General features: G+C 45.1%; 1 protein-coding gene across 1 annotated transcript; it reads left to right on the top strand.

Moving 5' to 3' along the window:
• The first annotated feature begins 11,261 nt into the window (after positions 1 to 11,261).
• On the top strand, positions 11,262 to 21,268 carry RPS19BP1 (ribosomal protein S19 binding protein 1). Its single transcript, XM_068251420.1, has 4 exons — positions 11,262 to 11,363; positions 13,027 to 13,179; positions 18,026 to 18,123; positions 20,858 to 21,268. The coding sequence occupies exons 1-4, from the start codon at positions 11,309 to 11,311 to the stop codon at positions 20,987 to 20,989; spliced, it is 438 nt and encodes a 145-aa protein (XP_068107521.1). The 5' UTR covers positions 11,262 to 11,308; the 3' UTR covers positions 20,990 to 21,268.
• Positions 21,269 to 22,412: the final 1,144 nt, after the last annotated feature.

Here is a 22,412-nt window from a genome sequence, read left to right as displayed (position 1 = left end):
GTATATCATAGAGTTAAATGCGGACAGAATAAGTAGGATAAATGCAAAACTTTAGCAACTCCCAACTTGTTAACATTTGTCCTCTGAAGTGGATCGAATATCCACTGATGTGCCTGTTCATATTATCCTGTACTTGTTGAAGGGGCACAATGGCAAAAAAAATTTAAATTTAAAATATGTGCAAACATATACAAATAAGAAGTACAAATTTCCAGAGTAAAATGAGCCATAAATTACTTTTCTCCTATAATGCTGTCACTTACAGTAGGTAGTAGAAATCTGACAGAAGCGACAGGATTTGGACTAGTCCATCTCTTTATAGGGGTTTCACAGAGATTTATTTATTTTCAAAAGCACTTAGTTAATGGCAGTTGCTCTGTCCAACTACCAAAAAATTGTGTAGGGAGCAGGGAAGCTGGCCAGCATCATTGTTTAAATCCTTTTTAGGGAATATCTTTATAAAGAATAAAAGCTTTGCTGAGAATCCCCTATAAAGAGATGGATTAGTCCAAAACCTGTCACTTCTGTCAGATTTCTACCACCTACTGTAAGTGACAGCAACATAGGAGAAAAGTAATTTATGGCTCATTTTACTCTGGAAAAAATGTACTTCTTATTTGTATGTGTTTGCACATATTTTAAATTTTAAAATTTTTCGCCATAGTGCCCCCTTTTTAAATGGAAGAATAATGTTATTTTCAACCTTCTTCATTCTACAAATAATACCCACAGTGAGAGCATTGACACTGTCTCAGGGTACACTTTTTAACTTTTGACGCTTAAAGAGGAAAATCTTAAAATTCAAAACCCATACAAATAAGAAGTGTGTTTCTTCCTGAGTAAAATGAGCCATAAATTACTTCTCTCTAATGTTGCTGTCACTTACAGTAGGTAGTAGAAATCTGACATTACCGACAGATTTTGGGCTAGTTCATCTCTCCATAGGGAATTCTCAGCATGGCCTTTATTTTTTATAAAGACACTCCCTGAAAAAGATTTATACAAAGATGCTGGCCAGCCTCCCTGCTTGCTGCACACTTTTTGGGCAGTTGGACAGAGCGACTGCCATTCACTAAATGCTTTTAAAAATAAACAAAACCATGAGAACACCCCATGAAAAGATGGGCTAGTCCAAAATCGGTCAGTAATGTCAGATTTCTACTACTTACTGTAAGTGACAGCAAGATAGTAGAAAAGTAATTTATGGCTCAGTTTACTCTAAATTAAACGTACTTCTTATTTGTGTATGTTTACATGTATTTTAAATTTTAAGATTTTTGTGACAGAGGTTCTTTAAGCTTTGTATACACACTCGATTAAAATAATATCTGGTCATGTAAAGGCATCACATTTGGGTTAAAAGTTTCACAAAAAGTGTCAAAAGTATTACTATCAGATCAACCCTTCTGTAATTCGTCTTATAATAATTTACACATTTCTGTATGTTCAGCCTCATATAAATTGTAACAACTTTAATGCTAATTGAAACCACTTCAGCCCGCAAGCAATTTTCACATATTAGCGCTGTGCCCATTCATTTGCAAATAACTTTATTACTGCATATCACACCTAAATGATTTTTTTTTTTTTCCAGGACAAGTTAGGCTTTTAGTGGGTGATATTTTTCTTTAGCAATGCATTTTAAAGGGAAAATAAGGGGGAAAAAATAGGAAAAACACACTATTTTTCCATTTACATCCATTATAGCTTTACAATAAACTGCTAACTATAAGTTAAATCCACAAATTGTATTTGCCTATCAATCCTAATTATTACAACGTTTAGATTATGTTCTTAGTACAATGTATGGTGACAATATTCTATTTGACAATATAGGTGTCTTTTTTCTGTTTTGTGTTTTTTGCTTTCTCATTATACTCTATCAATGATTACAAGATCTTATTTTCAAAAATAATAGTAATATACCTTCGTGGCATACATATTTAAAAAGCCAAGCGCCTACGATAACAAGGTATGTATTTTATTTTTTATTCTGTCACTTTGTTTTCATTTCACAGGTCTTTTATTTTTGTAAAGAATATGCAAACATTTTATTGCTTTTGATTCAGTTTGTCACTAAAAAGAATACACAAGACATGGGCCTCAACCCTAAAACACCCTAAAATCTATTCTACTACTTATCACCGTCAAAAATTTTACCACATATGTCTGTGTAGTTTTGCTCAAATTTTCCCAAGTTTGATCTAATTTTTGAAAACTACTTTTTATGTTTTGATTGAGTTTGTCCCTACCTATTTTTTATGTGACATGTGTCCATGCTTTAAGACGCACCAAAATGCATTCTACAACTCGTCACAGTGAAAATGATACCAGGGTCCATATGCAATGCTAATTTTTAGCATTTTGCAGTGGAAAAACTACCAAAACGTAGGTATGTACTGTCAAAATTATTTATGAGTATTTGTTTACTTGCTGATGGTTTACAAGGCATTCTATTTACAAGTTGTGAAAATATCACCTAGGAGAAAACTTGAAAATTGTGAATTGCATATGGCCCCATGTGTGTCTCATTTAGTATCAAACTGGTAGTACACTTTTCACAACTACACTGGCAGTAAATATACGTCCCATTTGCTTTAAAGGAGTTATCAGGCTTTTTAAAAGAAAATAAGCGCTACTTACCCGGGGCTTCGTCCAGCCCCAAGCTCCCCTCGCTGCAGCTCTGCCGTCAGCCGTTGGCCACCGCTGCCTCCCGGTTAACGGATAACGTCAGGCCGACCTGGAGAATCTACTGCGCCTGTGCAGTACGCTCTGAACCACGTGGCGGTTTTTAACAGCTCCGCTCGCACAGGCACAGTACAGGCTGACCTGGAGGACAGCCTGACATCATCACCAAGGACTGGGAGGCAGCGGCGGCGAACGGCTGACGGCAGAGCTGCGGCGAGGGACATGCTGGGAGCTTGGGGCTGGACGAAGCCCCGGGTAAGTAGCACTAATTTTCTGCCTGATAACTCCTTTAGGCTGCTTTCACATTGGGACGTTACAGGCGCACGTTAGAGCAGCCTGTAACGGCCCAACTCACAGTAATGAAAAATCAATCTGCTGGTTCACAGTGCCCACGTTGCGTTACAGTGTAACGCTGGACGTTCTGGGAAAGTGCAGCAGGCTGTGTTATACTGGGCTTTAGCTGCATTAGACTGCTTGCACATGCTCAGTGACTAGCCACATGGCTAATTAATATTTACTGCACTGTGGTGAGGTAACCTGGACTAGTGTTGTCCGGATCATGAATGAATCATTCATTTGATCCGGATTTTTTTTGTGAGTCGAATCATCTGGATCATCACAATGAATGATTCGGTTCACAGTGGATGTCTGTCTGGAAGAAACAAGAACATACAGAATGTACAGCGCAGGAAAAGTCCTGTCCTGCTAGTCAATTCACCCCAGTCTGCTTCCCTAGTAAAATGATTCAAATGATTCGGTTCAAAGATCCGGATCTTTTCAATGATCCGATTCAAATCATCCGAATCCTTAAAAAGATCCGGACTTCCTATCACTATCCTGGAGCGGCTGTTCTATCAGTATAGATAGAACGAAAACAGCGCACCAAGAGCCACATAACGCGGCTCAATCTGACGTCCAACTTCAACACCACCATGCGTTGCGTTAGGGGCACGTTATGCGATCTTAACGTGACGTCCCCAAAAACGCAACGTCTTGGTGTGAAAGAGGCCTTAAAGAGAAACTGTGACCAAGAATTGAACTTCCTCCCAATTAAAGAGACTCTGAAATCTCATTAAAATCACGTTTTTATATTAAAAATCTGTTAAACATGATTGCCCTAACTAAAACGCTGCATCCCCGCGGCTGAAATCTAACTAAATCCACCCAAACTCCCCCCTGCAAAATCCATGACTCTCTTGGTCGTGTATTTTGCTGCCCCGGGAGGCAGAGCTTTCAGCTGTAGCTCTGCCTCCATGCGCATCTATCAGCGCGTATCTCCGCCTTTCCCACTGCCCCTCTAAGTGAAGGAAGACTGAGAGGGGCGGGCGGAGGCGGCGATCCGGGCTGACAGACGCGCTGAGAGGCAGAGCTGCAGCTGAAAGCTCTGCCTCTCACGGAAGTGCTCCCCGAAGTGTGCCCCGGGAAGTTTGGGGGGATTTAGTTAGAGTTCAGCCGCGGGGATGCAGCGTTTTAGTTAGGGCAATGATGTTAAAGATATGTTTAATATAAAAACACGGTTTTTATGAGACTTCAGTCTCTCTTTAAGTAGCTGATACCCCCTTTCCCATGAGAAATCTTTTCCTTTTCTCAAACGGATCATCAGGGGGGCTCTGTATGGCTGATATTGTGGTGAAACCCCTCCCACAGTGTGATGTCCTGACAGTTTCCTGTCTGTGAACCCCATTGCATTGTGGGAAATAATGACTGTTTTACTGTTTACAGCTGTTTTCAACTGCCAAAAAAAGCAAGAAGCATCTCCTTCCAGTGACATCACATGCCAGCAGTAAAAATGTCACCATGTGATAAATGTCAGAATGTAAATCAGGGAGAGGAAAGATTTTACAACGGGCAAACACTGACTAAATCATTTATACATACTTATTCGTAAAATGAAGCACTTCTGTTCATTATGGGGTTTTTTTTCACTGGAGTTCCTCTTTAACTCTACAAACTGACCAATTTTACCACCTGCATGTAGGATGAAGGTTTACCTACATAAGCTTCATATAGTGACAATCTAGCAGGGAAATCGGCAAAGAGATGGTTACCAAAATGCAGTATCGGAGCTAAGACGCTATGGGCCCCAGTGTGAGTTTTACATTGCCCCCCCCCCCCCCCCCCCCCCACAGCACTCTATACATAATTGGTATAGTGCAACAAAACCTGCCAAGGACAAACACAGGGTCAGAGGTGCAAGAAAGGGATGGGGATTAGCTTGTTAATGATTACCACTATTCATAGCATCTATTGGTCGTGCACAGGACCAATAGAGAGCTAATACTGTGGTTGAGGGAGGATGTCTCAGGGCTCCGGTTTGGTCGCAACCGCTGCAACCCCCATTGCGATGCCACTGCCAAAATGTTAACCCAAAGTACACCAATTGAGCCGAACCTCACTGGATATACCGTATATACTCAAATACAAGTCGACCTCATGTATAAGTCGACTCCATTATTCAACCTTCTTAAGCTGGAATTTTTTAAAGACTCAAGTATAAGTCTACCCAGCAAAGTTAATGGCTGCACTTGGGGCTCAGAAGGGGTTAATGATGGCACTGCATACAGTATTGCAGCTATTAACCCCTCCTGTCCCTTCAGTGCAGCCAATACCTCCTCCAGGTCCCCAAGTGCTGCAATTATTCACTCCCCCTCCTGCAGCACAATATCCCTGCCACTTTCCTTGTTAATTGTTGTGGCCAGGACTTTCAGACCTGTTATCTTGGCATTTCCTTTCCTCAATGTGTCACTTACCACAGGGTAAATTGCTGCAAAGGGGAATGTCACTGTTAGTACACATATTACTCAGTGTGCTCAGTGTTGCCCATGACTCGTGTATAAGTCGACCCCTATACTTTTATGAAGTGAATCAGACCTAAATTTCTAGACTTATACTCGAGTTTATACAGTAATAAACAATTGACGTGTGGTTGCTAATGAGTCCGTTTGTTTACAAACGCCATCAGCCATGAGCTGCTTCAGGCAATAATACCAGTTTTCAAGCCAATACGTGCATGTATTGAAAACGGGCATTATTGCCTGAAACTGCTTGTGGCCGGTGTCTGTTGCTGTATGCTTTAGAACACCTGGATTGGACGTTATAAACTACGAGGCTCATTAGCAACCACACGTCAATTGCTCACTATATCCAGTGAGGTTAGGCTCAATTGTTGGACTTTGGGTTAACGTTTTGGCAGTGGCATCGCAATAGGGGTTGCAGAGGTTGTGACCAAACCGGGGCCCTTGGGCCAGAGGGGCCCTGAGAAACCCTCCTCCATCAACCACAGTATTAGCTCTCTATTGCTCCTGTGCTGGAAATATTTACTTCTATAGATTCTATAGATAAACTCTGGGTTATCATTTTGGTAACCATCTCTTTGCCGTGCTATACCTGTCACTATGGGAAATTGCCAATGTAAATTGTTACGTGATGAAGTAAAATTACTGTTCAGTGAAGTTTTCTTGAGTTTCCTGGTCTGTACACTACAAATCTGCCTAGCCTGCCGGTGCTCTGGTAGGCTGATCGTATTTGCACCTTAGTCGTATCCCTGGGGCAACAGCTGCCGATTTCCATGTGTTGCTCCTTATTTGCAACATTTATATTCCATTTGCAGCCTCTTCCATATATGGCAATCCCTCTTCAGTGTCTAGCCGCCCCTTGGCCAGCTGCCGCCAAAGGCCGGGGCCTACACGACCTTTCCAGAAATCCGGCCCTGGCCAGAGGAGTGCGTCTGGGGAAACCCCTTTGTATAGTAAAATCGGTCAGTGATTGGCCAATCATAATTGAAGGTGTGCACCAGGCCTTAACCTCTGCTGGGAGGTTACCGGTCGCCTCTTCTCTTCCTCTCGTGTTTCTGCAGCAACATTTTTAGTTGAGCTTAAGAAAAATGTCTCAGCTGCCCCTCAGATGTCAGATCTGTATGGGAGGATGATTGTTACAGGGAAACAGTGTGACGAGGACGATATATGTCACACTACAGTGTAAGCTGACAAGCTGTGTGCTCCAAAGGAGCTCGCGCTAAAGAGTAACTCTTTCTATGACGATACATACAGTATAGGAGGCTTATAGCACACCCGTGCTTTCTCGAAATATGCTACATTACTAATGAAACTTTAAAGTGAACCGAACACCGTTTTTAACAGGACATCTCAACAGCACATTTAAAATGCACACTAACAACGTGGCACATTACTAAAAAAATCAACTTTTTATATTTAGACGTTTGTTAGAGGCTTTTTATTACCCTACTTCCGCGGCCTGCTGTCCACAGAAATAGCAGGCTGACAAGGACTGCTGTAATTATGTGTATTGCATTACTATGTGTTTTTGATGTTCTCACACTATGCACAATGCCGATGTGTACCACAAACAATTCCGAGTGTGGCTACCACCACACTTGGTGAAATAAATTTGATTCTGATTCTGAATTAGCAGTAGCAATGAGCAAACTAAAGCTTTCATCAGCAGGGGGGGGGGGGGGGGGCGGGGAGATGGGACACCGTGCTTCAAACAGTTTAGACTCTAAACTTTAAAAGGTCACACTTGATTACATTCACACCTTCCCCTGAATAAATAAGGGGAGAGGGGGAGGGGAAAAGGCAGCCCCTACAGCTATTAGAAACCAGGATGAACGGCAGAAAAAAATCTGCTTGGATCCCTTTAAGTGACTCTGGAGATGATTTGGGAAGTATAAACTGAGCATACGAATGATATAAACTGCATAATCACAGTGATAACTGGATGTCTGATTTTACCGCAATTCCAGAGGACGGAGAAGGTGCTATAAGGGAAACTGAGAAAATTTTGAGTTCCATGCGAAGATCACGTGACGGGCTCACTACTTCCTCTAAATCAGGAAGTAGTGCGCCGCTGGAGACAGAGCAGCCCGGCGGCACATGATCTTCACATGGAGCCTGGAAGGTGAGTAAAGGCCCGCTACCGCTGCCCATATGTTCCTGCAATGGAGGGGAGAACACGGAGGGGGGCCTGAGGAGAGGGAAAGAGGAGCCATCTCCCCCTCCTACCTGCGGCTGAGTCCCTGTGTGCCCGCTGCTCCCCCTCCCTCACTGCTCCCCGGGCGGACACCTGGCTGGCTTCCTTAAAGGGGAACTGAAGTAGGAGGTATACGCAGGCTGCCATATTTATTTCCTTTTAATCAATACCAGTTGCCTGGCAGCCCTGCTGGTCTATTTCTCTGCAGCAGTATCTGAATAACACCAGAAACAAGCATGCAGCTAGTCTTGTCAGATCTGACTTTAAAGTCTGAAACACCAGATCTGCTGCATGCTTGTTCAAGGGCTATGGCTAATAGTATTAGAGGCAAAGGATCAGCAGGGCTGACAGGCAACTGGTATTGATTAAAAGGAAATAAATATGTCAGCCTCCGTATTATTCTTACTTCAGTTCCCCTTTAAGTGAGAGTGATATGGTGGCTGCCATATTTATTTCCTTTTAAACAATACCAGTTGCCTGGCAGCCCTGCTGGTCTGCTTGGCTGCAGTAGTGTCTGAATCCCACCAGAAACAAGCATGCAGCTAATCTTCTCAGATCTGACAGGAAACACCTGATATGCTGCATGCTTGTTCAGGGGTTATGGCTAAAAGTATTAGAGGTAGAGGGGCAGCAGTAAAGAGGCTTCCCCTGTCCTCTGCAGCAGGGGGGATCCAGCACTGGGACCTCCGGAGATCTTGTCGTGGGCTTGTCGGCAATCGTGCACGCGCACTATCGGCTCTCCTCAGGCTCTGGCGGAAATACCTGAGCTCGATCAGTTCCGATCTGCAGCGCAGGCGTAAGCCGTCAGTACCTGCGCAGCAGAGCAGACTCGATTAGGCTCAGCTACTTCCACTGGAACCTGAGCAGAGAACTGCTGCGTCGCCTGCACCGGCAGGTAAAAGTCAATATTAATATTGGCTTCTGCTCCAGGCTGCCAGAGCTGTAGCCATTACGATCCAGAGGCTTCCCCTCCCAAGGTAAGTAGTGACGGGTCGGCTTCCGGGTCGGCTTCTCCTGCGCTCCAGCATACGGCTCACGTGGCCGCACTGACGTCATCCAGACTGTACTGCGCAGGCGCAGAACTACTAAGCCTGCGCAGTACAGTTCGGATGAAGTCAGTGTGACTCTGAGAGCCGCTCACGTAGGCACAGTGGACATCCTGCACCAGAGGGGACCCCGGACTACCAGCGTTGAGCGGAGCTGCGGCGAGGGCACAGGACGGCTGGCAAGGGCTGGAGGAAGCCCCAAGTAAGTTTAGCGTGCTTGGATGTGTCCTTTAATGGATGGGAATAAAGTTTACAACCAATAAACACATTTTTTCAATAGAAAAATACATATATTTACATGCATCTGCACATCAGTCCTGACCAAGGACAAATGAAGAAGGCAGAGGGGCTGGTTTCCCAAAGAGGGACAGCTGGGAGCTATGCCTATGTACAGGTCTTTCTCAAAAAATTAGCATATTGTGATAAAGTTTATTATTTCCTGTAATGTACTGATAAACATTAGACTTTCATATATTTTAGATTCATTACACACAACTGAAGTAGTTCAAGCCTTTTACTGTTTTAATATTAATGATTTTGGCATACAGCTCATGAAAACCCAAAATTCCTATCTCAAAAAATTAGCATATTTTATCCGGCCAATAAAAGAAAAGTGTTTTTAAAACAAAAAAAGTCATCCTTCCAATAATTATGTTCAGTTATGCACTCAATACTTGGTCGGGAATCCTTTTGCAGAAATGACTGCTTGAATGCGGCGTGGCATGGAGGCAATCAGCCTGTGGCACTGCTCAGGTGTTATGGAGGCCCAGGATGCTTCGATAGCGGCCTTAAGCTCATCCAGAGTGTTGGGTCTTGCGTCTCTCAACTTTCTCTTCACAATATCCCACAGATTCTCTATGGGGTTCAGGTCAGGAGAGTTGGCAGGCCAAGTGAGCACAGTAATACCATGGTCAGTAAACCATTTACCAGTGGTTTTGGCACTGTGAGCAGGTGCCAGGTCGTGCTGAAAAATGAAATCTTCATCTCCATAAAGCTTTTCAGCAGATGGAAGCATGAAGTGCTCCAAAATCTCCTGATAGCTAGCTGCATTGACCCTGCCCTTGATAAAATACAGTGGACCAACACCAGCAGCTGACATGGCACCCCAGACCATAACTGACTGTGGGTACTTGACACTGGACTTCAGGCATTTTGGCATTTCCCTCTCCCCAGTCTTCCTGCAGACTCTGGCACCTTGATTTCCGAATGACATGTAAAAGTTGCTTTCATCCGAAAAAAGTACTTTGGACCACTGAGCAACAGTCCAGTGCTGCTTCTCTGTAGCCCAGGTCAGGCGCTTCTGCCGCTGTTTCTGGTTCAAAAGTGGCTTGACCTGGGGAATGCGGCACCTGTAGCCCATTTCCTGCACACGCCTGTACACGGCGGCTCTGGATGTTTCTACTCCACCAGGGGCGTAGCAATAGGGGGTGCAGAGGTAGCGACCGCATCGGGGCCCTTGGGCCAGAGGGGCCCCTGAAGGGCTCTCCCTCATCTACATTATTACCTCTCTATTGGTCCTGTGCTCATAATAATCATTTCTATAGATGCTGTGAATAGTAGTAATCACTAACAAACTGTTTCCCAGCCTCTTCTTGCACCTCTGACACTGTAGTTGCCATTGGCAGGTTTTGGTGCGCCGTATCAATTGTTATGTATAGAGTGCTTGGGGGGCCCCATGTAAAACTTGCACCGGGGCCCACAGCTCCTTAGCTACGCCACTGCTCCAGACTCAGTCCACTGCTTCCGCAGGTCCCCCAAGGTCTGGAATCGGTCCTTCTCCACAATCTTCCTCAGGGTCCGGTCACCTCTTCGCGTTGTGCAGCGTTTTCTGCCACACTTTTTCCTTCCCACAGACTTCCCACTGAGGTGCCTTGAATTGATACAACGGTTTTTAAAAGCCTCAGGAATCTTTTGCAGGTGTTTAGAGTTAATTAGTTGATTCAGATGATGAGGTTAATAGCTCGTTTAGAGAACCTTTTCATGATATGCTAATTTTTTGAGATAGGAGTTTTGGGTTTTCATGAGCTGAATGCCAAAATCATCAATATTAAAACAATAAAAGGCTTTGAACTACTTCAGTTGTGTGTAATGAATCTAAAATATATGATAGTCTAATGTTTATCAGTACATTACAGAAAATAATGAACTTTATCACAATATGCTCATTTTTCTGAGAAGGACCTGTAATACACAAGTACTAAAGCGCATATCTGTGCACATTTGCATGGGAGATTGATAGGAGTGGTACCAAATCTGTGTGAAAGAAATAACTTCCAGTCTGCATGCAATCATGTTTTGAATAGCCTAACTCCAATTTAAATATAATTTGCATTAAATCTACATGCCAGCTTGAATACTTTGATTCTCATTGGCTATATCTAGTATTTATATGGTGGAAAAGCACTGTGTGTGTTGTATTTATACTGTATGTAGTAGTAAGAGGAGGAGTCTCCCTCTTTCACACTGTCACCATGGAGATCCGTCTGCGAGGCTGCCTACTCCACGGCTCCGCCCACTGTGAGCGTGTCGTCACTTCCTCCCCGCGCCCCATTGGCTGCAGCACCGGAAGCCGGCGGGAATCGGACATGTCGGTGTCGCTGCTGAGGAAAGGGCTGGAGCTGCTGGGCGCGGGGCCCGCGGGTAAGGAGAGCGGCGGCCCGATACTGTGATCCGCGCCGGGAGTGGGCGTCTCCCCGCCGAGGGGGAGGGGCTGTGTCTCCACGTGCGGCTGCTGGGGGCTCCAAGTCACGTGGGGGAGTGGGCGGGGCGTGTCTGGCTATAGACAGTAGAATCCCCAGGCTGAGTAGTTTTACTATATCAGAATTGTACTGTATTAGACATTGGTATACTTAGTTGGCAGTCATTTTAATGCTTCAGCAAGAGAGCTCAGGCAGGCAGTGTCTATGCTAGACAAGGTTCAATATGCAGGCTACAATCACACAACAGCTTGCACAGGGCTCACCAGTTAAAGGACCACTATCTCGAAATAAAAGTAGGCAGTTAAAATCTGACAGAACCGACATGTTTTGGGGCAGTCCATCTCCTCATGGGGGATTCTCAGCGTTTCTTTTTTTTTCAACAGCATTTCATGAACAGCAGTTTCACTGCTGAAATAAACAGTTTCACTTACCTGGGGCTTTGACCAGCCCCCCAAAGCTGTCCTATGCCTGCAGCGTGCCAAACCGATCCTCTGGTACCCCACCGTGGATTGGTTTCGTTTCTGCCTCTCCGTTCATGCTCTTGGTGGTGGGAGTGTCCTGCGTAGGCGTAGTATGAGGTGTTCTCTTACTGCGCTTGTGCAGGCGCATACTCTCACCGACAAGACTGCGTACAAGGAAGCGCACGGCCAGGGCCTCACAGGTGCAGTAAACAAAACTAAGCCCTGGTGGCGGGGGACCAGAGGATCGGTTTGGCATGCCATGGGCACAGGATGGCTGTAGGGGGCTGGTGAAAGCCCCAGGTATGTGAAACTCTTGTGTTCATTTTAGTTCCACTGTAATGCGGGTACAGTACTTATAGTGTGCTCCTCTGCCCACAATTCTGTTTGCCCTGGATAATACTGCAGGGTTGCAGCCATGCACAAGCAAGTCACAGATGACAGGCACTTCCTTGACACAACAGCTTGCACAGGAAACATAGATCTCACCAGTAGATGCAGGTACAGTACTGATAGAGCGCTATTCTGTCCACATTTCTGGGCAGCCAGGATGATACTGTAGGATTGAAGCCATGCACAAGCAAGTCACAGATAATAGGCAATTCCCTGAGCAATCAGGCAGCAGTTTACACAGGAAGCATAGGTCTCACTAGTTATTGCAGGTACAGTACTGATAGAGCACTACTCTGTCCACATGTCTGTGAAGCCTGAATGATGCTGTAGCGTTGCAGCCATGCACAAGCAAGTCACAGATGACCGGCAATTCCCTCAGTAATCAGGCATCAGCTTACACAGGAAGCATAGCTCTCACCGGCTGGTGCTTTTAAGGTTATGCATGCTGGTCCAGAGTGGTGTACAGATAGCGAGCAGCCTACAAGTGGCTTTCAGCCTGCCCACAGATCATAGGTCTCCAAATGACGCATGAACCCGCCCACTTCCAATACAGCCAAATACAGATTTTTGAAGGGGCCAAAATCCAGATTTTCTGTAACAGAAGTTCTATTATATCAGGGTGATTTGGCATTCCGGTGTGTTAAGCAGTCAAAAAATCAGTCGAGAAGCATAGATTGTGTAAAAGATCGTCATCACGTCTTCTTCTGCCAATCTCATATAACAGATGTTTTTCTTTTACTCCTGATAAAACAGGTACTGGGAAGAAATCAGGAAATGGGAGCAATAAAGTTTCCTTAAACAGCAACAAAATCGGGATGAAGAAGCAGCTGAAGAGACTGAAGCGTCAGGGAACGCCGCAGACACAGAGAGCATCCGCCAAAAACCGAGTGATAAAGTCAGCCGTAGGTGAGACCACAGACAAGCCAAATAGCCAGGCCTGCACTGTTACATGCTGAATAGTCAACCTGAACTCAGAACTACCTCTCTGCTCTGAAAGATAAGCAACAGCATAATAACCTTTACAGGAAAACATTTCTTTGTTACAGCTGATACAAATCTTGCAATAAATCTGCTGTGTGTGTACTTCCTGCTTTCATGTAAGCAGACATAGGGTTAACATCCTGTGTTTACTAATTAGCTGCTCTGCCTAGGCAGTCAGCTGACACAGCTGAGAGATCAAATAACAGTTGTGATTAGTCACAGATGAGGGGCAGTTAGACAGGCTAAACTCTCTAAATACATACAGGGTGCATTTCTCTCTGCTTTCCTTCTTTTCGGTGCAAAAGTTCAGGTCCACTTTAAATCTGAAGCTTTATTAACCATTTAGGCCTTTTGGATGTTTAGTATACGTCCAAAAGGCCGCATGTGCGCTCCCGCGGCCGTTCGCACGCGCGCCCCCGGGCCGTGGTTCGTTAGTCCGGGGATCAATAAATTGGTGCCCGATCATTGATCCTTTTCCCCAGCAGGAAAAGCGACGGCTTCTCTCGGAAGCCTCGCTCTTTCTGCCTCTTATGTCCCCACTACGTCCCTCTGAGGGCCCGTTTCCACTGTTGCGACGCGATTTCGCCGGCATCCCGACGCTGCGTTTCCGCATGCGTTTTTACCCGCGATTTAACCATGACTCTGCCAGGGCAAAATAACATTGAAAAAGGTGCGAAATCGCACACGAATCGCGGGTAAAAACGCATGTAAAAAAACGCATGCGTTTTTCCTATTAAATACATTAGCGGCGATTCGCATGGATTCCCGACTCAGGCGAATTCTGTGGGTCCCGTCGTGCAGATTTGGCCCGCCGCCAAATCGCTCCCGCACGCCGCACATATGGAAACAGACCCGGCCACTTCAATGTACCAAGCGAATCCGCATGTCGGCGCCGCATGTGGATTCGCTATGGTGGAAACGAGCCCTAAGTGTACATGTTATCTTCATCTTGTGGCCAAATAGTAAAACTACATCTACATGTAAAAAAAAAAGACAAAAAAAAAACACATTTACATCTAAAAATTATTTTTTACATCCCACCCTCCCAAAAATACCCAAATAAAATGTTTTTTAAAAAAATTACAATAAAAAAATGTAAATATTTACCTAAGGGTCTAACCTTTTTAAATATCCATGTAAACATGAATGTTTTTTTTTTTTTATTATAAGCTTGTAAATAGTGATGGATGCAAAACGGAAAAAAATGCACTTTTATTTCCAAATGAAATATTGTCGCCATACATTGTGATAAGGACATAATTTAAACTGCGTAATACATGGGACTATTAGGCAAATACAATACGTGGGTTTTAAATATGGAGGCTTGTATTATTTTAAAACTATAATGGCCGAAAACTGAGAAATAATGAATTTTTTCCGGTTTTTTTTTTTTTCCTTATTCTTCCCGTTAAAATGCATTTAGGATAAAATAATTCTTAGCAAAATGTACCACCCAAAGAAAGCCCTGATTGGTGGCGGAAAAAACATGATATAGATCAGTTCAGTGTGATAAGTAGTGATAAAGTTATAGGCGAATGAATGGGAGGTGAAAGTTGCTCTGATGCATAAAGTGAAACATGACTGAGGGCTGAAGTGGTTAATCTGTCATTTTATTGACTGAACATTGATGGGAAAAGGCAGTCTTTATGTAATAGGGAGGAATGCAGCAGGGTGTGGGTGGAGCTGGTATGCCAGTGATGGCTGCTTTGGCTTTGTACTGCATCAGGCAGGACAAAGCAGCAACAGTGGGGGGCAATCAGCGCCAGATAAGGTCTTTGCAGCCCTATTATCACTCTCACCTCAGGTTCCACTTAAGCTGTTGAACTGAACCAATTTGCCAGTGCCCAGAGGACCATCCTCCAGCAATGACTACCAGGGATGGGCTCACGAGTAATACGTGCTTACTCGTGATTCAAATGAGCCTTAATTGGCACAGCTGAGCGGCTGGATGATAAGGGGTTAATTACCCCTAATTCCGCCATCCTGCCTGCGCTCCAAACAGCTTGCATTGGTCGCGTTGCAAGCTTTACCGCAGCGTACTTCTTTCTTCTGGCTTGGAGGAAGTGCGCCGGTGTGAGGCTTGCAACGCGACCAATAGGATGCGTGCAAGCTGTTTGGAACGCAGGGCGGAAGGCGGAATTATGGGTAAATAACCCCTTATCATCCAGCCGCTCAGCTGTGCCAATTAAGGCTCATTTGAATCACGAGTAAGCACTTATGATTACTCGTGAGCCCATCCCTGATGACTACTGCACAGGTATCACACACGCCTCTCTATCCACTCTGTTACATGGCAATGGACGGAGTCCTCCTTTAAAAGGAACCCGAGGTGAAAGGGACATGGAGGATGCCATATTTATTTTCTTTTAAACAATACCAGTTGCCTGGCAGCCCTGCTGGTTCCTTTGGCTGCAGTAGCGTCTGAATCACACACCTGAAACAAGCATGAAGCTAACCTAATCAGACATAAGTCAGAAACACCTGATCTGCATGCTTGTTCAGGGTCTGTGGCTAAAAGTATTTAAAGAGAAACTGCGACCAAGAATTGAACTTAATCCCAATCAGTAGCTGATACCCCCTTTTACATGAGAAATCTATTCCTTTTCACAGACAGGCCATCAGGGGGCGCTGTATGACTGATATTGTGGTGAAACCCCTCCCACAAGAAACTCTGAGGACCGTGGTACTTCTGGCAGTTTCCTGTCTGTGAACCTTGTTACATTGTGGGAAATAGCTGTTTACAGCTGTTTCCAACTGCCAAAAAAAGCATGCAGCAGCTACATCACCTGCCAGCAGTAAAAATGTCACCATGTGATAAATGTCAGAATGTAAATCAGGGATTTAAAAGATTTAACAATGGGCAAACACTGACTAAATCATTTATACATAATTATTGTAAAAATGAAGCACTTTTTTATTACATTATTTTCACTGGAGTTCCTCTTTAATGCAGAGGATCAGCAGGACAGCCAGGCAACTGGTATTGCTTAAAAGGAAATAAATATGGCAGCCTTCACATCCCTCACTTCAGGTTCCTTTTAATCTCTTACTACACCAATGAGTCAGCTTCTCTTAGCAAGTAGAGGCATTCTACAGACAAGGTTTGCCTAGAAAGAGCAGTTATGGATAAAGCAGGGGGAGGGGCTTGATGGGACAGGGAAGGGAGGAAACAATCAATCTAGCGATCTATAGTGATGGATGGATAGTGATGGACAGCCGCACTAGCGGCTATGTGAACTGCACAGGTGCTGAATTCAAACTGGCGATCCTATTGCGGCTGCGCAGGTCTAGAGCCCCATCTTCCCGGCGTCATCGCTCCCTGCGCTCTCCTAGACGTCATGCGAGCGCTAAATTTAAAGTGGCGATCCTTATCTCTTATCAGATAGGCTCCGGGGCCTGGCACAGCATTATAAAGCTATGGAAAGTGAAAGGGAGGGTGCGGGCTCTCGACCAGGACGACTGCAGTGTTAAAGCTAATGGGAACCCGTTTTTAAAAACAAGTCAGATACTCACCTAAGGAGAGGGAGGCTCTGGGTCCCATAGAGCATTCCCTCTCCTCTCCCGGTCCCCGCTGTTGCGCTGGTTCCCCCGTAGCGGTATTCGACCGTTTCGGTCAAATACCGCTGCCTCCCGGCCGAAGGGAGGCTTCGGAAATGCTTCGGGAGCCCGATTGCTGCCGAAGACGGGCCGCTCTACGCTGCGCACCCGCCCTCTATGACGCCCTCACGTGTGTGCCGCCTGTCTGCAGGAGAACTCGGCTCCCGAAGACTTCCGAAGTCCCCCGTGGCGGCGGATGCGAACGGGGGAGCCAGCGCAACACCGACGGCACGAGGAGAGGGAAGGCTCATTAGGACCGAGCATTCCCTCTCCTTAGGTGAGTATCTGACTTTTTTTTTTTTTTTTTAAATATGGGGTCACATTAGCCTTAAAGAGGAGCTGTTAGGTATAGGGTCTCAGAGAAAATAAACACATATATCAGTAGCTAAAGATTGGCTGTACTTACATTACATATGCATTTCACTGTCCACGTTTGGATTTCACAGAATTTTTATATAGTATATGCAGAGAATGATGCTCCTGACAGCTCATGGCAGGCTCCATGTTTTTCTGTCAAATGTGTCGTCATGTCCTGCCTGCTTCCTGATCACAGATAAGCTTGTACTTGAACAACACAGTGTGCAGTGAATATTAATGAGCCATGTGGCTAGGAACAATAGCTGACTCCTGCAGTGTACTCTGCCCGAGATTTATCAGTGCTACGCGATTACAAGCTGCTGTAACGTCTCATTAGCAGCCGAGGGGAGAGCCCCAGAATGCTTTGCAGTATGGTATGCGGCTTGCGTCTTCTTAAGAATAACAGACTTGTTGATAAGCACACATCAAAGGTAACTGAGATTTTTATCTTCACTAATTGCTTTTGGGCTTCCTTCTAAACTGTTTAACACAGGAGAATAGAGGTTTAAATTAGCTTCTGCAGCCTGACAGTTACTCTTTAAAGAGGTACTTAACTTTTTTTTTTCATATCTCGCATCGTAAAGGACTTAAAGGTATGTACACACATCCAATTCTGATTGGACAATGACTGGCCAATTTTACCAACACCATGTAGTAGGAGGGCCACACAGATTTTGAATACTGTGAACAGATGATGTAGGTAAGCTTTTACATACTACATGGAAGTGGCTAAATTGGCCAATCCTAATTGAACGTGTGTACGCAGCCTCATTCACAGTATTGCATTAAAAAAAATAATATTGTTTTCTCCCTACAGAGGAGTATAAGAAACGCACATCTGAAGACCACCTGCAAGAGAACCTGCGATACATGTTGGGCACCTACGCTGTTACAAAGAAAGATGTTGTCAACAAGGTGAGTTATTGTATAAAATGTATATGTGTGTGTTTTCAGGACAACTGAGGGGAGAGGTACATGGAGGCTGCCATATTTATTTCCTTTTAAACAATACCAGTTGCCTGGCAGTCCTGCTGGTGTATTTGGCTGCAGTAGTATCTGAATCCCACCAGAAACAAGCATGCAGCTAATCTTGTCAGATCTGACAATAATGTCAGGATCACCTGATCTGCTGCATGCTTGTTCAGGGGTGAGGGCTTAAAGTATTAGAGGCAGAGGATCAGCAGTAGGGCTGCATGATATATCGTTTTTTTATTGAAATCGCGATGTGCATCATGACTATTTCAGTATCGTCAGAGTGGCGATTTTTTTTCATTGCCGGCTGTTTTACATCACCGGCTTATTACTATGGTGCGCTTCCTCCTTCCGGCCAGAAGGAGGAGTGAGGCACTGAATGGAGGAATGCACGCCCAGCAGCTCTTGTGAGAAGGAGGATAGTGCGTGACACTGCCGCTATTTCAGATAGGAAGCCGGCTTTCTAGTTCCAGCAGTAGGCTCTGTCCTCCTGCTACTGTTCTTAGCATAATCAATCCTCCACGCAAGTCCCCGGTAAGCTCCAGGCTGCCTCCAGCTTCTAGCTGCATACCCTCTTTCTCTCTCTTTAGCTGCGCTGAAGCACGCATTGTTTACTCTCATCCACCGCACAGTCACCCAGGCTCTCTTGCACAGCGGGACCAGAGAACACGTGGCAGAGAGATAGACCACACACAGACTGTACACAGGCTGTATACAGCACACAGTGCAGCGTCCTGTTAAAGCCACTCTAGCTGTCCGTTTACACAGACAGTAACTGTAAGGAGCTTTGCTGGCATTTTGAGGTCAAAAGGGCAGGACCCTTAGCCTCCGGCATCCCATCAGATAGCAATATATGGGCAGCGACACCAGTAATGACAGCAAAGATCAGATTACAGCTAGAGCTGTCTGTGTAAACGGACAGCTAGACTGGCTTTAACAGAACTGTGCTGTATACAGTCTGTATACAGTGGCAGGGGTCACACTTGTCGGCTTTCGTACGCGTTTTCTGCACAGAAAAACTGTTTTCAACTGAGAACTCATGTTAATCAATGAGCTAGGTCACACTTGAATGTAGATTTCGCACGCAGAAAAAAAACTGGCATCTTGCGCAGTTTGTCAGTTTTCTCTATAAATTACATTAGCTGTTGTAAGGTAGAGGTCACATTTGTCTTTCAGTTTTCTGAAAAGTATAGAAACTGAAAGACAAGTGTGACCCCTGCCTCAGTCCGTGTGTATGCTTTATCTGCCTGGTCCTGCTGTGCTGTCACAGGCTCTGCTTCATGCCCATGCAGCTTAGCCACTACTTTAACTAGTCTGTCTGCCTAGTGCTTCAGGCTTAACAGTGGCAGTTGCAGAGTAGCCATTGTAGCTGCAGGGGTTAAGTGTAGTGTAGCTGGGAATGGGGGCAGAAGGTGTTAGAGTAGTGCATTGTAGCATAGCTGGTGGGCATCAGGCGTTAGCTTAGTGTGTTATTGATGGGAATCAGAGGTTAGCATTGTGCAGTGGAGTTTAATTGGTGGGGCATCAAGATTCAAGTTAGCAGTGTAGTGAAACCGGAAGTGGCCGCCGGCGGGACCCGGAGCATCAGAGCAGCTCGTCGTGGGCACCGGACAGCTGCAGGGGGCTGAGGTAAGCCCCAGGTGAGTAAAACTCAATTTATTTGTGTCACTTAAAGAGAATCTGTACTTTAACATTTTTACAGCAAAAAGCATACCATTCTATTCATTATCTTCTCCTGGGCTCCTCTGCGCTGTTTCTGCCACTCTCTGCTGCAATCCTGGCTTGTAATTAACAGTTTTAGGCAGTGTTTACAAACAAACTAACCGGCTTGTGATAGGCTCACATAAGCAGAGTGTGTGAGTCATACAGAGCCTGCTGAGTGCCTGCAGAGGGTGTGTATCGCTTCTATCCAATCACAAGCAGCCCTGCACATTCCACATATTCCAGCCTTTGCCCGACAGAAGGAAACAGATTAGATCATATAACAGAGATAACACAGCCACTGTGCAACTAGGAAAAGCTGCAGTAAGCCAGAGCACATTAGAACAGACATAGGAACTTATAGGATAGAAGAACTAAGGCTGAAAAGTTTGTTACAGAGTCTCTTTAAGGTTCACTTTAAAAGGAAATAAATATGGCAGCCTCCATATTCCTCCCACTTCAGTTGTCCTTTAATTAAATTACATAAAATACTGGCAGAGCTTTGCAGATTTTAGCCACTTACATCACTTTCATCTCTGCACCTGTCGTGGAATCCTTTGCTTGGCTTACATCCACAGATTCACCCAGTTATTCTCCTTTTATAGACAATAGAGCGTCTGTCTCTGACTCGGTAGACACACCCACCTGTGATTTGATATCGGCGGGTTATTGTGAATTATTTGCTATGTGCAAAAAAACACAGCCAGCTGTAAAAAGGGAATAAAATGTTCAACTGCGGCCTGCCTGAGACCCTGTTCCCACCACACACAATCCAACCCAATTTCACGAGTGCAGATCATAAGGACTTATGTGGTGTGAATCGCAGGTCTTTGTTCCTGCTAGCGCTGCGGGCCAGATAGGAGACGCTCTGTATGCTGAACTCTCGCGGTGGTTGGGTTTTGTCTCGATGAGACTTTACAAGTGCGCCACAAACTGTAGCATTTGACTTTCAGCGTGTTATCTTCTCTTATTATAGATTGTGAGTCAGCACGGCGGACGCAAAGCGAGAGACCGACGAGAGAAGAAGGAAAAGAAGGTTAAAGAGACCTCCATCTTCTCAGAATCAGACTTCAGGCGGTTTGAGAAGGAATATTTTGGGAAGAGGTAGAGCCTTATTGGCTGAAAGTTACCAGATTGAGCGTCGGATGGGCGGTGAAGTCTTCTTGCTGCCTCCGTTCCGCGTATTGGATAGTGTTTGGGTTTTGTTACGGAAAAAGTTTGTTCAAAACCGCAATGAAGAACCACAAAACCTTCAGCAATGCAGACTGAAAATCCTGAGATATGCCATAGATTGTACGCATTCCATATAGGATTCTGGCATATTGCTAAGTACATTTCCTACTTTTGTCACTGTGTAAATAAATAGCATGTTGCCTGTTGAGGAAAAGTTGCTTCTGTCTGGGAATTTCCCTTATAGGGATTATAGGGATTGCCCTTATAGTGATATTCAACTTTTGCTGATAAAAAGCAATCCACAATTAGGTCTATACATCTTAAGGTGGCCATACACTGGTCGATTTGCCATCAGATTCGACCAACAGATAGATCCCTCTCTGATCTAATCTGATCAGAGAGGGATCGTATGGCCACCTTTACTGCAAACAGATTGTGAATCGATTTCAGCCTGAAACCGTTCACAATCTGTGGTGGTGCTGCCGCCGCTCCCCCCCCCCCCCCCCGCATACATTACCTGCTCCGCTGGCGCGAGTCCCCGCTGTCACTGCTGTCTTCTTCTCCGCTCCGGGCTCCGGACCGTTCCTGCAGCTACTGAACTTCCTGTCCAGGGGAAGTTTAAACAGTAGAGGGTGCTCTACTGTTTAAACTTCCTGCCGGGACAGGAAGTTCTGTGTAGCTGCAGCGGTCCAGAACCCAGCGCGGAAAGAAGACAGCGGGGACCAGGGGAGTCACGCCGGCGGAACAGGTAATGTATACTTGCTGTATTGCGTCGGTCGTCGGGCATTCGAACGCTGCTATTGACGCTCTCCCGACCCGCCGGCATTTGAGAAAAATCCACACGGATGGATCGACGGGACCGATCGATTTCGGACGGAAATCGATCATTCTGTCAGTGGTGTGCGCGGCGATTTCACAGCCGATTCGATCACTGTGATCAAATCAGCTGTATATCGGCGGGAAAATCGTTAGGTGTATGGGCCCCTTTAAAGAGAACCAGAGACGAAGCACCCTCATGTATTTTACCTTTATAAATCAGTGGGAATATGACAGTAAACACCTAATCTGCTCTTTGTTTCATTGTTCTCTGCTTAATCTGACTGTTATCACCTCTGATAAGAATCCCCGACTGAGCACTCAGTCTAGCTTTGCTACGGAAAGATTATAGCTGAGCCTGTCTTCTCTGGTGTCTTTTCAAGCCCAAGCCTGCCCCCTTGTGGCTCTGCTATAATGACTCAGCTATAATTATTCCCTGCAAAGCTAGACTGAATGCTCAGTCTGGGATTCTTATCACAGCTGATAACAGACACTTTAAGCAGTGAGGATGAAACAGAGAGCAGGGTAAGTGGTTTCTCTAA

This window comes from Hyperolius riggenbachi, chromosome 9 (genome assembly GCF_040937935.1).
Source record: "Hyperolius riggenbachi isolate aHypRig1 chromosome 9, aHypRig1.pri, whole genome shotgun sequence".
NCBI classification, from domain to species: Eukaryota; Metazoa; Chordata; class Amphibia; order Anura; family Hyperoliidae; genus Hyperolius; species Hyperolius riggenbachi.
This window is presented reverse-complemented; position numbering and strand designations above follow the sequence as displayed.

Excerpts from the sequence above, each read along its gene's own strand:
- RPS19BP1 (XM_068251420.1), top strand. The coding sequence starts at position 11,309 with ATGTCGGTGTCGCTGCTGAGGAAAGGGCTGGAGCTGCTGGGCGCGGGG. Across the intron at positions 11,364-13,026 it reads GCTGGGCGCGGGGCCCGCGG|GTACTGGGAAGAAATCAGGA; the intron begins GTAAGGAGAGCG and ends CTGATAAAACAG. Across the intron at positions 13,180-18,025 it reads AGTGATAAAGTCAGCCGTAG|AGGAGTATAAGAAACGCACA; the intron begins GTGAGACCACAG and ends TTCTCCCTACAG.